The 17,947-nt window shown below is 43.2% G+C and overlaps 1 protein-coding gene across 1 annotated transcript; it reads left to right on the top strand.

Moving 5' to 3' along the window:
* Nucleotides 1–5,394: 5,394 nt before the first annotated feature.
* LOC117819482 (protein NLRC3-like) lies at nt 5,395–17,629 on the top strand. The gene is made up of 6 exons (XM_034692875.1): nt 5,395–5,467; nt 5,643–7,425; nt 10,340–10,513; nt 14,544–14,717; nt 16,511–16,684; nt 17,600–17,629. Exons 2-6 carry the CDS (start codon nt 5,837–5,839, stop codon nt 17,610–17,612), a joined length of 2,124 nt encoding a protein of 707 aa, XP_034548766.1. The 5' UTR covers nt 5,395–5,467; nt 5,643–5,836; the 3' UTR covers nt 17,613–17,629.
* Nucleotides 17,630–17,947: the final 318 nt, after the last annotated feature.

The following is a 17,947-nucleotide window of genomic DNA, read 5'->3' as shown; positions in this document are numbered from 1 at the left end:
TACTGGAAAACTGGTCAACTGTTTTCCAGGTTTTCCAGGACGCGTGGGAACCCGGATTTCTATGACCCTGTCAGGCAAAAGACAGACAACGAAAAAGTCTAACGTACCTCTGGCTCCAAGGCTTCTCACACTCACAAAGACACACAGCTCTACGTGTGAACGTTTGTCAACCGCCGCATAATTTACCTACATGTGCATGCACAAAACTTTTTGACGTATTCATAGTATACCAGCGTGCTTCAGCGTGCTCTTAACTTATACAAAACTAACCCATAACTTATGCGACGTACGCCAGCGTACTTGCCCATTTTTTTATACGCCAGCGTACGCTGGCTAAATTGTCAATGTGTGACAAGGCCTTAACGTGCACAAAGTAACATGTCCTCAAAGTAACATTTGAACAAAGTAACATGTCCTCAAAGTAACATGTGCACAAAGTAACATTTGAACAAAGTAACATGTGCACAAAGTAACATGTGCACAAAGTAACATGTCCTCAAAGTAACATTTGAACAAAGTAACATGTCCTCAAAGTAACATGTGCACAAAGTAACATTTGAACAAAGTAACATGTCCTCAAAGTAACATTTGAACAAAGTAACATCTCCTCAAAGTAACATTTGAACAAAGTAACGTGAACAAAGTAACATGTCCTCAAAGTAACATGTGCACAAAGTAACATTTGAACAAAGTAACATGTCCTCAAAGTAACATTTGAACAAAGTAACATGTGCTCAAAGTAACATGTCCTCAAAGTAACCTTTGAACAAAGTAACATGTGAACAAAGTAACATGTGAACAAAGTAACATGTCCTCAAAGTAACATGTGCACAAAGTAACATTTGAACAAAGTAACATATGCACAAAGTAACATGTGAACAAAGTAACATGTCCTCAAAGTAACATTTGAACAAAGTAACATGTGAACAAAGTAACATGTGAACAAAGTAACATGTCCTCAAAGTAACATTTGAACAAAGTAACATGTGCACAAAGTAACATGTCCTCAAAGTAACCTTTGAACAAAGTAACATGTGAACAAAGTAACATGTGAACAAAGTAACATGTCCTCAAAGTAACATTTGAACAAAGTAACATGTGCACAAAGTAACATGTCCTCAAAGTAACATTTGAACAAAGTAACATGTGCTCAAAGTAACATTTGAACAAAGTAACATTTGAACAAAGTAACATGTGCACAAAGTAACATGTCCTCAAAGTAACATGTGAACAAAGTAACATGTCCTCAAAGTAACATTTGAACAAAGTAACATGTGCTCAAAGTAACATTTGAACAAAGTAACATGTGCTCAAAGTAACATTTGAACAAAGTAACATTTGAACAAAGTAACATTTGAACAAAGTAACATGTGCTCAAAGTAACGTGAACAAAGTAACATGTGCTCAAAGTAACGTGAACAAAGTAACATTTGAACAAAGTAACATGTGCACAAAGTAACGTGAACAAAGTAACATTTGAACAAAGTAACATGTGCACAAAGTAACGTGAACAAAGTAACATTTGAACAAAGTAACATGTGCACAAAGTAACGTGAACAAAGTAACATTTGAACAAAGTAACATGTGCACAAAGTAAGATTTGAACAAAGTAACATGTGAACAAAGTAACATGTCCTCAAAGTAACATGTCCTCAAAGTAACATTTGAACAGAGTAACGTGCTCAAAGTAATATGTGAACAAAGTAATGTGCTCAAAGTAACATGTGAAAAATAACATGTGAACAAAAGCAACGTGCTCAAAGTAACATGTGAACAAACTAACGTGAACAAAGTAACATGCACAAAGTAACATGCAAAAAGTAACATTTGTACTAAGTAAATTGCACAAAGAAACGTGAAGAAAGTAACGTGCATTAAGTAACATGCACAAAGTAACATGTGCTCAAAGTAACATCTGAACAAACTAACATGTGCACAAAGTAACATGTGAACAAACTAACATGTGAACAAAGTAACATGTGAACAAACTAACATGTGAACAAAGTAACATGCACAAAGTAACATGCACAAATTAACATGAACAAAGTAACATGTGCAAAAATTAACATGTGAACAAGGTAAAGTGCACAAAGTAATGTGAACAATGTTATATGTGCACAGAGTAACATGTGCACAAAGTAATGTGCACAAAGTAACGTGAACAAATAAACATTTGTACAAAGTAACGTGCAAAAAGTAAAATGTGAACAAAGTAACGTGAACAGAATAACGTGCACACAGTCTGCTGAGCAGCAATCTGGACCTAGTTAGCTTGGTGAAGTGTATCTACTTTGACTAAGGAGACAGAGATATTCATGAAAACACACAGATTGAAAAAAGACCAACTCTAGTGAATGTTCAGAGGAGGAGAAACTCTGAGCTGGTAATACAGGTTGAAATGAAAACAGGTGATGAGACAGTGAACATGTCAGAGCTCAGACTGTGTTTTCAGTCAGGGGAGCAGAGGGTGAAAAAGGACACTGATACAGGAGGAGTGTTTATTTAACATTACTGTTACTGACTTTTCTCTGCTTCATCAGTTCATGAAGCAATCACTGAGTCACACACTTTAAATCACAGAGAACACTGAGGAGACAGCAGACAGCACCATCAAGACTTTCTGGGAAGGGAACGTATTACTTTGACTCCATTTAAAGACAAATATCAAACTTTAGACTCCTCTACATTTCTATCAGTGCTCCAGTTACTCTCTACTTTAACTCTGAAGTCAGCTGATGAGTCTTCTGAAATCAGATCCCAAACACCGTACACACACACATTTTAGTATCCAGTGAGTCTCCATCCAAACTGCTCTGTTGAAAGTAAAATAAGAAGAGAGTGGTTGATGCTGTGGGCTAAAGAATCCATAGATGTTTATGATGTTAAAAACCTGACAAATGGAGGATCATAATTATCACGCACCACAGGAGCTTTTTGTCCTTTAAGGCCACCGTCTCATTACGGACAAGAAGGGTGAGTGAGGGAGTGTTCCAGTCTGACTGATAAACAGTCCCATTTCTACGCACTGTACCTTTAAATGCGGTCTGTTTCTTCAGTTTGTGCTCGTACAGCGAGATGCACAGCATCAGGGTCACCATGAGTAGTTCATGTACGTCCGGGTGATTCAAGGAGTCTTATTGATGCCACACAAACAAAGTGATCAGGGGACTTTTTCCCTCACTTAGAAAGGCTGACTCATTTCCAGTAAATAACAAGAAGAGGAGAGACTCTGACCTGATAAAACAGGTTACCATGGAGACGGGCAATAAAGCAATAAGATTCAAAGTGTGGATCAGAGTTCAGACTCCACTCTGAGGGAGCAGAGGGAGGAAAAGGACGTCTGAGAGAGGGTGAGTTTTATTCAGTGTTTTACTGTCAGCTCTGTATCTGAAGTGAATCAAGTGTCATGTGTTGATCAATACACTTACAAACCAGTAAAGAAAGACAGCTGATCAGATCCAGAGCTGGATCAGGTCTTCATACAGGAACCTGAATGTGTGGTTCCTCCTCTTGTCTCCGTCTTTGGTGAGTCCAGCAGAAAGTGTTTGTTCATTTTTGAGCTCAGAACTACACGTCGCGTTATTGTGAGGCTTTAAAATCAAACATCCGTCATCTGTAGACCGTGAGTCTGACAAGGATGAGGGAACAGATCTACAAAGTGCTGTGGATACTGGGTCTCAGCAGATGTGTGTCTAACATGAGTCTGGTCCTGTTGGAGGTTTCTGCCTGTTAAAGGAAGTTTGTCCTTGCCACTGTAACTTGCTAAATGCTGCAAAGTGCTCTGCTCATGCTGGATTAAGATGAGATCAGACTGAGTCCTGTCTGGAAGATTCGACTGGATCTGATCCTGTCTTGGTGTTGGGTCTTTGTTAATAATAGAACATAGAGTCCGGTCTAGACCTGCTCTGTTTGGAAAGAGTCTGAGGAGAAGGTTTGTTGTGATTTAGTGCTTTATAAATAAAGATTGATTGATAGAGATGAGACTTCCTCTCACACTGTTTCTCTGACACACTTACAGACTCTGAACAGACCAGTGTGTCATGATGTCAGTGTTCTGAGCTCATGATCACTGAGGTTTCAGAAGAACTGATGTTCAGGAGATGTGTTTGGATTCAGGGGGAGAAAGTCAAAGCTTTAGATGCTGCAGGTCCATTAGCACTAAATACAGCTTCAATGTAACGTTTGAACTTTACCAAAGGTTGCTTTATCAACATGGACTGACCTGTCAAATATTCATACTGTGATTTTATACCCTGCTAGACAGAATACTGTTGGTCCTGACTATCTTTATTGCTGTTAAATATTAACATATCAGTTCATAATCTCAGTCCAAAGTCTGTGTATGGACCTCATTCAGTGCTGGATTAAAACTACAGGTTACAGGTACAATAAATGTATTCAATCATCAAACAGACAAAGGTCAGACACGAGGAAGCAAACCCCACAGAGGAGAGTCCTACTGAGGGGAGAACACAGCAGACCCCTGAGGACAGCTGGGACATGATCCAGAGTCCATATTGTTCATGGTGGAGTACGTGTTGTGGACTTTCTGTAGTCTGATAGATGTTAGCATGTTTCACACTCATGTCTTTCCAGTGTTAGTGTCTCCTAGTGTTGGATTATGCTGAAGCCTGCTTGGTGAAGCTTCAGGGCTGCATACTATTCAGGAGCAGAGGAAGCTTCCTTCTGTTTAGGGATACATTCATCCTCCATGTCATCAGACGCAGTGAGGTGATGAGCCAGACTTACTCTGGAAGAAAAACATCATGTGATTTAACATCCAGTTTACCAACTCAACAGGATGTGGTCCAAAGCTCTGACACGTGAGCAGAGCTGAATACTTCCTGTTTCTTTGAGGACTTTTTGACTTGATCACATGAGACTGAAGAAGAAACCATCAATCAGGACCTTTCTGATTCAGAACAAGAAGAAAAGAAGAGAATGATAGTGTGCAGATCAATAGTTGATATTGTGAGATCTTCATGGTGTAACACACTCCTCCTGTTTGTGTCTCACCTGTCTGTCTACCTTGTCCACAGGTTGAAGAACTTACAAACACTTGATACAGATGGACTCACTCTGAAGAGCAGAAGATGGATGACTGTGTGGAGGAAGAGGAGCACAGAGCTAAGTCTCCCCTGTCCGGCTGTCTGTCTATGAAGAGTGACCGGTCTAAAGGTGGAGCTCTAGACTTCAGTAAAGAACCAGGACCCTCAGACACAAAGTATGAGTTACTAATGTTTTCAAGTTTTAGTGGCTGTTGAGATTTAAAGAGAGCTTTTGATGAAAATGTTATTTAAGAGAAGATATCGTCTTCACAGAAAGAGGAAGAGGAGTCCGGATTCTGTGGAGGACCCATACAGGGACCAGTCTGGTTCCAAGAGATACCTCTCCTCTCCACAATGTGGAGAAAGTTCCAGGGCAGGACCAGGACTGAAGACAGCTGCTCGGACCAGGACTGAACAAAGTAAGACTGTAAACCTGTCTGCTTGTTACGTTGTCAGGTCTTTCTGAACGTCCCTGAATGGACTTCATGATCTTACCCGCTCTAGATGCTCTCATGGTTTCACTTCACTGATAACGACCGTCCTTTCCTGATTGACATTTGATTGTTACACTTTCTGTTTTGTTTTTGGTGACAGGTGGTCTGCAGAGGGTTTTAGATCAACACAAGACCAGTCTGAGGACCAGATGTGAGCGTGTGAGTGAAGGAAGTGAGGAAACAGGAAGTAGAACCCTCCTCAACAGGATCTACACTGAGCTCTACATCACAGAGGGACAGAGTGAAGAGGTGAACACCCAACATGAGGTGAGACAGCTAGAGACCACCTCCAAGATGGAGATCCTCCAGGACACTTCCATCAAGTGCCAGGACATATTCAGAGCCTTACCTGGTCAACAGGAACCCATCAGAGTGGTTCTGACAGTCGGCGTCGCTGGTGTTGGAAAAACCTTCTCAGTGCAGAAGTTCACTCTGGACTGGGCCGAGGGCTCAGAGAACCAGGACCTCAGTCTGGTGGTTCTGCTTTCATTCAGGGAGCTGAACCTGATCAGAGATAAGCGGTACAGTCTCCTCCAGCTGCTCCATGAGTTCCATCCAACATTACAGAAGGTCCCAGCAGAGACGCTGGCTGTCTGTAAACTGGTGTTCATCTTTGACGGTCTGGACGAAAGCAGACTGTCTCTGGATTTCAACAACACTCAGGTTGTGTCTGACGTCACACAGAGCTCATCCATAAACCTGCTGTTAACAAACCTCATCAAGGGGAATCTGCTCCCCTCAGCTCTGGTCTGGATCACTTCTCGACCCGCAGCAGCCAATCAGATCCCTTCTTCACGCGTTGACAGGGTCACAGAAGTCCGAGGCTTCACTGACGCCCAGAAGGAGGAGTACTTCAGGAGGAGGATCAGTGATGAAGATCTGTCCAGCAGAATCATGTCACACATCGAGACCTCCAGGAGCCTCCACATCATGTGTCAGATCCCGGTCTTCTGCTGGATCACTGCCACAGTTCTGGAGCACATGATGAGCACAGAGCAGAGAGAAGGGCTGCCCAAGACCCTGACTGACATGTACTCACACTTCCTGTTGGTCCAGACCATGAGGAAGAGGAAGAAGTACGCTGAGGGTCCTGAGACCAATCCTCAGGAGCTGATGGAGGCTGACGGTAAAGTCCTCCTGAAGCTGGGCAGGCTGGCGTTTGAACATCTGGAGGAAGGAAACATCATGTTCTACCAAGAAGACCTGGAGCGCTGTGGTCTGAATGTCAGAGAGGCCTCGGTGTACTCAGGACTCTGTACAGAGATCTTCAAAAGAGAGTGTGTGGTCTTCCAGAAAACAGTCTACTGCTTCGTTCATCTGAGCGTTCAGGAGTTTCTGGCTGCAGTCTACATGATCCACTGTTTCACAACCAGGGACAGAAAGGTACTGGCATCTTTTATGGGAGGAGAACATGTAAATTCATCCCTGGATGTCTTCCTGAAGAGGGTCATGGAGAAATCCCTCCTCAGTAGAAACGGTCACCTGGACCTGTTTGTCCGCTTCCTTCATGGACTCTCTCTGGAGTCAAACCGGAGACTCTTAGGAGGTCTGCTGGGTCGCACAGACATCAGTCCAGAGATGATCCAAAGAGTCATCAACAACCTGAAGAAGATGAACAGTGATGAGATCTCTCCTGACAGAAGCATCAACATCTTCCACTGTCTGACGGAGATGAACGACCTCTCAGTCCATCAGGAGATCCAAGAGTTCCTGAAGTCAGAGAACAGATCAGAGGAACTCTCTGAGATCCAGTGCTCTGCTCTGGCCTACATGCTGCAGATGTCAGAGGAGGTTCTGGATGAGTTGGACCTGAAGAACTACAACACATCAGAGCAGGGACGACTGAGACTGATTCCAGCTGTGAGGAACTGCAGGAAGGCTCAGTAAGTCCAGATTTGATGGTCCTCATGTATCAGTGCAAATCAGCTGTTTGGTTCTTCCTGCTCTTTAAAGGAACCTGCATCATAAGACATGTTGACCTTGTTGGATTCACATTGTTCTCTTTTATATGTATGCTGTAAAACTAAACTCAATAGATTTCTACATCTTGTGAAAATGTGAAAAATTGGATCCACTTGTTGGTGTCATAGACTGTATAAAATATGGACGTAGTATCCGTGACGTCACCCATCTGTTCCGAAGAGCTGTTTTGAAGCCAATTGACGGCAGCAGCCATATTGGAAATGTGGAACTCAACCAGGCAAAGTGTGACATAGTGTGAGCCTCCTAGCCAAAAGCTATGTGTTCCCGACCGGGAGTCACATCAGTCATGTCCTTATTTGGGCAAAAACTCGTAATCTTAATATCTTCTCAACCGTCATGTTAGAAAAAAAATTAACTCGTACAGTGTGTGCCATTAGAGAGATCAGCTTCATAGGGCCAAGCCGTTTTTTGAACCAGGCTGTAAACATGTTTATTAATGCTGCAAAGATCGTCTTTTTCCCATTCATGTCTATGTGGTTTCCGGTCTTTCTGCAGCCAGCCTCAAGCGGATTCTCGATGTATTGCAGTTTATAGCACTTCCGCATGGGCTTCATCATTTGAGACCGGAGGTTGCCGCTTGGTTGGTGGCCATTGTTCCTCACACTGTGCCGTCAGTCAGTATCTCTGCTACGGCTGCTCCGTTCATCTCATCCAAACTTTCCCTGCACGAGTGACGTCTGTGGAGCACTTTAGTTTCAGAGCGAGCGCAGCTTCAGTGAAGAGGACAGTAATGAAGAAGTTCTTCTGAATGTCATAGTTAGTTGTAAAGTTTAAAGTGGACCCTGATGGTCCTTTACAGTTTTGTTGTTCTTGATTGAATTGAAAGGACTCACAGCAGACTGGAGTCTCTGTTTACAACCAAACAAAAGAAACAGACAAAACCTCTGCGTCAGAAACTCTCAGACACACCTTCTGAAACTTTGATCACCTGCAGCTGATGAACCGCTCCTTGGTCTGGTCACTTAGTGGCCTGTATCAGGCTGTGTGAGGAGATCCAGATCAGATGGTGCTGTTTATGCAGTAAGGGACAGAGCATGAGAGACAGACTGCCTTTATACACCGCCCATCCAAACAAAAAGTGGACCACTCTAATATTTTGTTGGACCGCCTTTAGCTTTGAGTACGGCACGCATTAACCCTGGCATCGTTTCCATAAGCTTCTGCAATGTCACAACATTTATGTCTGTCCAGAGGTGCAGTCATTTTACATAAAGATCTTGTATGACGGTAGAGTCAGACTGCTGGGCAAAGTCTTCTCCAGCACATCCTAAAGGTCCTCAATGGTGCTGAGGTCTGGACTCTCTGGGGGTCAATCCATGTGTGAACATGAAGTCTCATGATCCCTGAACCCTTCATTCACAATGTGAACCCGATGAATCCTGGCACTGTCATCTTGAAATACACCCGTGCCATCAGGGAAGAAAACCTCCCCTGATGGAAAGACCTGGTTCAGTACTCAGAAAGACCTGGTTCAGTACTCAGCTGACCTCATTCTTTGGGCGCATAATGTTGGTGAACCTAGACCCCACCAACTGCAGCAACCCCAGATCATAACACCGCCCCCAAAGGATCGTACGGTAGGTACTGGGCATGTTGGGTGCATCACTTCATCCGCCTCTCTTCTTACCCTGATACTCCCATCACTCCCAGCAGTAGGCCAGCGAAGCTGGGGGCACTGTCCTGACTTTAGTACTCACCAAGCCATCAGGCAGCTTGGTGTAACTCCTCATCTCGTGCTTGCAGCAGTGTGTTGGGGTGAACTGCCTCAAACATGTTCACAGTTCCATTTAAGCTGGTGAATCTTTGGGACAGTTGCTAGATGATGATATCAAGACAGGCATTAAAAACGTTCACCCCAAAGTTGATCTCTGCGTCAGTGAGGCGACTGTCTTCATCAAAGTGACCCCTAACTTTTCTGGTCCTGGTTGTTTCAAACTGTGATTGACTTCCCAATTAAGTAGCTAGAGCAAGACTGGCAGACTTTTGAACTAATTAAATGTGTCCAATATTAGAGATTTTATTAAGGGAAAGTTTTTCTTTTGTTCTTCTGCAGATATCTTGCACTCTTCGTTTTATATCATCAGCAGATCTTCTGTTTTTGCTCAAAGCATTCACCTTTTCACAGATGGCCTCCCCAAATCGTGTTTCTAACACTGAGATGTCTCTGCTGGAGTTCACAGATGTGTTTATGTGTGTCCTCCACTAAAACCTCTAACTCCATGGCTTCAAACTTCATTTTTCGTTTACAGCCACTCTGCTCTCCAAAACTATCCATGGTGACAGCTGGTAGCACACACAAAATCCTCATTTAAGGGCGGTCCGTTCCACTTTTGCACTTGTTATCATTTGCGCATGCAGTCATAGTAGATCACCTGCAACACGCCCAGAAATAACATGTGCAATGTTTTAGTTTGCACACACAATATAGTGCTCCTTATTTGAGATCTTAGTAGATCAGGCCCTGAGTCTTCACTTCTTCATGAAGCTAAAGTTGAACTTCACAAGATGCTCCACACTCCTGGTTTTAGTGCAGGCGACTGGCTGCTCTTCTGATCTTCACATTTCAACATTTATGCTAACACAGACTAAAACTCTGACTTCTTCTCTTTACCACTGTTCTCCTCAGTTTGTGACTTTACTCTCTAAACTCAGAACACACTGTTGTTCACAGTATAGCAGATAAGAGGGGTGTTGGTTGTTGACTGTTCCAGATCAGTCCTAAAGATGGCGCTGTGAATGCTGTGAATCAAGGGGAAGGAGAAATGTAACTTACCTTTTAATAACAACGTGTTTTTAATATTTATGTCCTCACAGATTTGAACGCTGTGGACTCTCAGACACTCACTGTGAAGTTGTGGCCTCAGCTCTGAAGTCCAACCCCTCCCATCTGAGAGAGCTGAACCTGAGTAGGAACAAGCTGCAGGACTCAGGAGTGGAGCGTCTGTCTGCTGGTCTGAAGAGTCCAAACTATAAACTGGAGACTCTGGGGTCAGTTCAGTCTTTCTCTGTCTCTGTTCTGGATTTCCTGTTGAATTAATGGTTGAACCTCATTCAGACTCCTTCATATCATACATGCACATTTCTAGAAGTTTCTCTTCACTTTCTTTCTTTCTTTCTTTCTTTCTTTCTTTCTTTCTTTCTTTCTTTCTTTCTTTCTTTCTTTCTTTCTTTCTTTCTAAACAAAGATGGAGGAACATGTGGTGTTCAGTTCAGTTCAATTCATGTTTGTGGTTTTTGATAAACGGTTGTGACTGCAGTGATGTTGATGGGTCCGCTTCCTTCATCTCAGACACATCAACATGTAAAAGGATGAAGTGAACTCACTATCCATGCATCCCAGGGACCCACACAGCTCATCTTTCCCTTCCACAGCGATACACTATGTAGAACAAACTCATGTTTTAGTCCCAGTGATTAGAGAAACAGATCCTGTGAACACATTCTCAAAACATGCTAGTTTAGCTGCTCCAACAACAACCAGCCATCAGCACAGATTTCATCCCTCAGGGAAACAAAGCTGACAGTGATAAAGTCCTGTTACTATAAACTCATGTTTCCCCGCTCATGTTGTGTTCACTCATGTTGATGTTTCACTGTGGAGGAGACGTGCTGTAGTGAAATACACTAAACACACTCCAGTGATTGTGAGGAGAATATGACGGCAGCGTTCCTTTCCTACGCTCAGACCACGTCTGCACATAGAAACTGTCATCATCAAGTTTCTGTTATTGACTGAGAGAGCAGTCCAAGCCTTATTCTCACCTCTGGTTTCTTTGACTGATTGATTTGGTGGAGATGAATCCCAGCAGTTTTCACTTTTTGTATTTGACGTTATCTAACCTCCATCCTGCTGCTGCTGCTGCTTCTGCTGCTGCTGCTGCTGCTGCTGCTGCGTTCGTGTTTGGTGTTTCCATGGTCTCTACGTCTCAGATCTAATCCATCTGCACAGATTCTTAGACCACAAAGGATTTGAAGCAGGAACACTGCTGCAGAGTCCAAACTGTAGACGGAGCACTCTGACGTAAGACAACAGCTTTTCTTTTCTGTGATGAGATTAGCCTTTATTGTCATTGTACATAGTACGAATGAGATTTGGGAGAGCAGCTCCTTTAAAGTGCACACACAATATAATATAACAACACAAAAGGTAGATGTAGTTGTACAAAGAAAACAAAGAGAAGACAAAAGGGGCAAGACAAGATATCAGTGCAGGGTGGTTGAATTAATAAATAAATGAATAACGAATATTGCACAGATAGTGGAGGTAGTTATTGTATGGGGGAAAGTGTCATCAGTCTGAGTTATGTCAGTGCAGGTTTGAGTTGAGTATGGTGACAGCTTTGGGGAAGAAGCTGTCCCTTAACGGCGTACCCTACGCCGGGGGTCCGCGTAGCTCCCGTACCTACGCCGAGGCCTACGCACGTAGCTGATGTGCACCTCCTCCAAAATGTAACTACGCGTAGAGCCGACGTGGACCGCAAGCTCTGTGATTGGTCCGCTCGGCAGCTTTGTCTTTCCCGCATTCATATCACTTCTGGGATCCCGGACATCGGCCACACATCATCCGTGTATTTCCTCTCCTCCTCTCTATTCTTCATGTAATCATGTCTGTATGATAAACAGCAACATGTATCAGCTGTAGATTAACAGAACACGCTCTGAATCTCTGTGGGAAAGGAAACAGAGATCGTAGCGGGACCGGAAGCAGGAGACCGACTATCAGAGAGACCACACTGCCCTCAAGCGTTTCGGAGGAGAATTGCTGCGTGACACGGACACACCGACGCACAAGTATGTGGGGCTCATGTCCACGTCAGCCCCTGCTGTGTAGGGGAGACGCAGAAGTATAAATCAGCCTTTAGTCTGTTGGTTCTGGACCGTATAGACCTGTAGCGTCTGCCAGAGGGCAACAGGTCAAAGAGGTGGAAACCGGGGTGAGTGGTGTCCTTCAGGATGTTCCTGGTTCTGCTGAGACAGCGGGAGCTGTACATGCCACTTAGGAAGGGCAGCCGATGATTTTCTGTGCTGTGTTAACCGCCCTCTCCACCCTCTTCCGGTCGGCCTCAGTGCAGCTGGAGTACCACACCGTGATAGCATAGGTCAGCAGGCTCTAAATTGAGGAACGATAGAAGGTCACCAGCAGCTGTGTGTTCAGATGTTCCTTCCTGAGCACCCACAGGAAGTGTAACCGCTGCTGGGCCTTCTTTACCAACGCTGTGGTGTTCACAGACCAGGAGAGGTCCGCAGAGATGTAGCAGTGTTAATATCCGGCCATCCCACCTTTGGGTCCCAGTGAGACCTCATATTTTCACAGACCTGTGTTATCTTCTGCTGTTGTCCCAAACAAGCCCAGAACAACAGAGGGTCTATAAAAGCTGAACTCTCCTCAGAATGGTGGAAGAGCTTGGTTTGACTTGAATCTTCAGTCCTAAACATAAAGCTCAAATCCACTTTTCATAAAGCTCAAATCCACAATTATAAAACACACCGTGGATCCACAAGCTCCAACAAAACAGCAGCAAGCTGCGTCCTCTACACAGAGACGGGCTGGTTGTCAACAGAGATGAACTCAACCTCCCCGTGATCTTTATGTCCTCTTCGCTCTCTCCAGAATATTTATTCTTCCTGTTCAGAGTTTGTTTTACCATCTTTCGTTTGCAAGATATTGATCCGAGAAGGTCCAATCTGTGAACATCTTTCTAACTTTACTTCACCTTGTAATCATACAGATATCCCCACTTTTTTCATTTTGGATTAACAAAGATTGGATTCTTCTTGTTTATCAGGGAATATCGAAATCCATCATAGGAAAACAACACAAAATCCAATTTTATTGCTGTATTTTAATGGAAAATGGCTTTTGTTTGTTTGTTTTAAAATCTGCTACATATATTGAAACTGATTTGTGTTTCAGAATTGGACATAGAATGAACGGAAGGTACACGGACCATTATTGAATATTAATTTCATTTATGAGTCAAATAATGCGCACACATTTAGAAAATGAAAAGGCATTTCTGTTAATGCAATTAAATTTCAAATGTTTCATTTTCATTTTGGTACATTTATGCTTCCATAGCTAACAGCAACAAGTGCTTTACGGCAGCCTACAGTAGCTCTGCAGGGACACATGGTTCAAAAGGCAAACCCTCCCAAACACAGGTCTGTTACAGTCGTATTGAACACAGCTCTGCTGCTCCGCCTCCACTAACCATGGTGTTGCATTGATTGTAAGTGTTTGTTGGACTGTTGTTGCTGTTTGCTTTCAAAGATTTACACACTGCTGACCTTTTAGCCATGGGGTTGCTAATGCTAAGCTACTCCCGTGTTTGTGTTCTGCTTCAAAGCATGCTTCAGTTTTTTTTTTTCAAATCCCAGATGGGCTCTGATCCAATAGTTGAGATCAGAATGGGGACATCAGTAAAAAGGTTCTTGTCCTCCGTAGTCTCTATTCTTTGTTCTTTAAGGACTCTATGTTTCAAACGGGGAGATCAGTTTGGTTGTTGTGCTCAGTAACTTGTAGAATTGTCTTCAAAGTGAACATGAAAAAGAAAGGTGATAAACCCTGATGGTGGTTCTGCACTAACAGAATTGGGATCAGATGTTTTTGTCATATTGCCCTCCACCAATCGTAGACGTGCTGGACATTATTTACTTTCTGTTACTCCAAAAGTCTTTTCAGACGTTTTCAGATACTTTGTCATCTTTTGTCAAATCTAGAATCAGTTTGAGAATTGAGTTTGTGTCTGTCCAGCTGTTGGAGCTGCTGGCAGAGAACAGGAGGTGAAGTCAGTGCGTCTTTATTGAAGCAGCAGGATGTTGTCATTGATGTTGATCTGAACTCTGTTTCACTCTTTCTCTGTTTGAAACCTGCATCCTGTTAGCTTCAGCTGTTTGGAGCCTCACTTTTCTTCATGTATACATCCTAAACCTTCCTCTGCTCTCTGCATGTTTGAATACATTAGATTTCAATCTGAATCATTTCTTTCTGTCATTTCATCATTTCTTCTTCATACAGGTTGTGGAGCTGCAGTTTGTCAGAGATCAGCTGTGCTTCTCTGGCCTCAGCTCTGAAGTCCAACCCCTCCAATCTGAGAGAGCTGGACCTGAGTAACAACAAGCTGCAGGATTCAGGAGTGAAGCAGCTGTGTGATTTTCTGCAGAGTCCAAACTGCAGACTGGAGACTCTGAAGTAAGACACCTTTCCTTTGTTTAATTTCTCTGCTGAGATGTTTCTGATGTGATTGTTGTGGTGACACTAAACTGCAGAACCATGGCTGATCTCTATCTGATCCACACTGAGGGTCTTCAGGCTGAAGTCTGGTTCCTCTCAGAGGTTTTTGTTGGTTGAGGAGCAGAACGATGATGAGCTACAGATTGAAAACCTTGAAGCTCCTGAGAGGAACTTTGCCTTGTGTTGATTTTGGCGACACCTGTGGACAAAGTGGTCTGTCTTATCTCTTTGCTGGTTTTGGTCTGAATATGTGTAAGTGCTTTTTGTACACACAGTCTCATCCTGTTATCTTTGAATGGTCTAAAGTATCAGTGCCTGTGAATTAGGGCATGTACAGGACAGGATCAGCAAAGATCTGAAGAGAAGTGAAAAGTGGTCTCCATGACTTTAAAGTGAGTTCTTTACATTTCAAACACAAACTTCCTGTTAGACAATGATGACACACAGTTTAAACACTTTAATGCAGGATGGAGGGATTCTACTGAATGTCATATATTCTGCTTCAGATCGTAAAGTTCACCTTTATGCTGACGACACAGTTTTGTATTGTAATGCTGCTAATGCTCAGTCTGCTGTGCGTTCTTTCCAATGCTGCTTAAATAGATAGATAGATAGATAGATAGATGGATAGATAGATAGATAGATAGATAGATAGATAGATAGATAGATAGATAGATAGATAGATAGATAGATAGATAGATAGATAGATAGATAGATAGATAGATAGATAGAAACGCCATCCCATAATGTCCTTATTCTGGGGCAGGTCCAGAATCTGTGTGTGTGGTTGCTCAGCGAGCACAGTTTCTCCATAACCTTATTGAGTGAGTTGGGCTCATTGTGGTCCCTGTCTCTGTAGTCCTGAAGAATCTTGTTCTCAACCCTCCTCTTAAATTCCCTCCATACATTTGAATTGGTGCCTCGATGAACCTGGGAGCATCTTTCCTCCCATGAGTCCTGTGGTCTGTCTCTATTCATCTGGGTAGAAGCAGCGTGTTGTCTGTGTTCTTTGTTCTGAATAGGAGGTGAAGTCAGTGCGTCTTTATTGAAGCAACAGTATGTTGTCATTGGTGTTGATCTGAACTCTGTTTCACTCTTTCTCTGATTGAAACCTGCATCCTGTTAGCTTCAGCTGTTTGGAGCCTCACTTTTCTTATTGGTTTTTAAAGGTACAGTGTGTAGTTTTTAGTGTCATTGATCAGAACAGACTTGGTAGAGATGGAATATAAAATCCTAAGTCTGTTTAAATCAGTGTGTGATCACCTGAATATAAAATCATTGTGTTGGTGTTCACTCAGAATGAGCTTTTTAGATCTACATGTGAGCAGGTCCTCTTCACTGAGACCTCCGTGTTTCTACAGCAGCTCAGAACGGACCAACTGGTAACACACACGTTTTTGTATTCAGTGAGAGGCTGTGTGAAATGCACCGGTTGGACGACGGAGAAGAAGAGAGTGGTTGTTGGTGTGTGTTAAAGAATTTATTTTGATGGTAAAAACTTGACAAATGGAGGATCATACTTATCCTGCATCACAGGCGCTTCTTCTCCTCAAAGGCCACCGTCCCTTCACCAACAGGAGGGGTGAGCAGGGGAGTGTTTCAGTCTAGAATTTGAGTGCTAGGTGTTACTAAATATTCCCATTTCTACACACTGTACCTTTAAACATCTCTCTGCTCTCTACAGATTGAACACGTTGGATTTCAAGCGGGATCATTTCTTTCTAAAATGTCTTTATTTCTTCTTTATTCAGGTTGAGTCGCTGCAGTTTGACAAAGATCAGCTGTGCTTCTCTGGCCTCAGCTCTGAAGTCCAACCCCTTCCATCTGAGACAGCTGTGGCTGAATTTCAACAACCTGCAAGATTCAGACATGGAGCTGCTGCGTGATCTTAAGAAGAGTCCAGACTACAGACTGCAGACTCTGAGGTCAGTATAGAGTTGGAGTTAGTCCGTGCTGGTCTCTTCAGCGTTCCTCTAAACACAGTATCACAGCAGAACTTCAGGACATCCCACAAACCTTCAACCCTCCCAGAGGTTTCTCTCCTCAGTGAAGATGTGAGATCATAAATCATCAAAAGTGTCAAAGTGGAAAGTGATGATGCCTCTCCTACATTTTATCTCAGATGTAGAGATGGGACATAATGAAGTAGAAATACTTTGTTTCTGCTCTGAAGTCCAGTTTCAAGTTCTCTGAATGGAACATTTGATGTTTCTGTCTCCTTCTTTCTTTTGAAACCGATACTTTAATACAGGGACCTGAACCTGATCCTCTTTGTACAGCAGACTGATCACTTTAGCTTTAATGGATCAGATGAGAATCAGAGCTTCATCCACTACATTGGTCGGGCGTGGCTCTCTTGACAGAGCAGAAAGATACTGCACCATGGAACACCCAAAACCTGGTCTGCAGTCAGGGGTGCAGCATTTGTCTGCTGTTTAAAGGGTCCATTAGTCTGATGCACAAACAGAGACAGGTTCACATTCTGCTCACACAGAGCTCGTAACACACAGGGAGGATTTAAACACCTGTGACTCAGTGATGTTCAGCCAGGTGAGAAGCCAAAATGCAAACAACATAAGAAAGTCCTGCTTTCATATTTAAACACAGAACACAGTGACAACAGTCAACACCACATGATGCCTTCAAGGTCTGTCCCCTCAAGCTGCAAGAGTCCAATATATGAACCTGAGAGCTGAAAGGAAGCTACTTTACAACATCCCTCCACCTCTGGACTGAGCAGGACTGAAGTCTCTGCTGGTCTTTAGACTGGAGGATCTGCATCACAGCTGATGAAGTGAGTCTCAGAGTGTAAACACTGTTTGTCTGTTTTCTATCATCAGATGGAAGAACTAAGAGTCAGATGATCAGAGAGAGGATGGTCTTCCTCCTGCTGGTCAGAGAGATGGAAACAGCAGCAGCTTGGATGTGGTGAGTCTCTGACTGAGCCGTGTTCCTGACAGACTGACGGACCAATCACAACAGGTGGAGGTGACTCTCAGTGCTGCGGTCTGAAGACCAGCTCCACTCTCAGACTCAGGACCTGGACCTCAGATATCTTCTTCCACTGACTCTGAACTGAAATGACCTCCACAGGTTTGTTTTGTGGAGAACAACAATAAAAATGAACACACTGATTGAATCTGTAGTTTTGTTCGTGCTGCAGCGCCACCCTGTGGGGATTTAGAGTA

Source organism: Notolabrus celidotus, chromosome 9 (genome assembly GCF_009762535.1).
Source record: "Notolabrus celidotus isolate fNotCel1 chromosome 9, fNotCel1.pri, whole genome shotgun sequence".
Classification (NCBI taxonomy): domain Eukaryota; kingdom Metazoa; phylum Chordata; class Actinopteri; order Labriformes; family Labridae; genus Notolabrus; species Notolabrus celidotus.
The sequence above is the reverse complement of the archived record's forward strand: the minus strand, read 5'-3'. Positions and strand labels throughout refer to the sequence as shown.

Coding starts and splice junctions, on each gene's coding strand:
- LOC117819482 (XM_034692875.1), top strand. CDS start 5,837: ATGGAGATCCTCCAGGACACTTCCATCAAGTGCCAGGACATATTCAGA. Junction 10,514..14,543: donor TATAAACTGGAGACTCTGGG/GTCAGTTCAGTC, acceptor TTCTTCATACAG/GTTGTGGAGCTGCAGTTTGT. Junction 14,718..16,510: donor TGCAGACTGGAGACTCTGAA/GTAAGACACCTT, acceptor TTCTTTATTCAG/GTTGAGTCGCTGCAGTTTGA.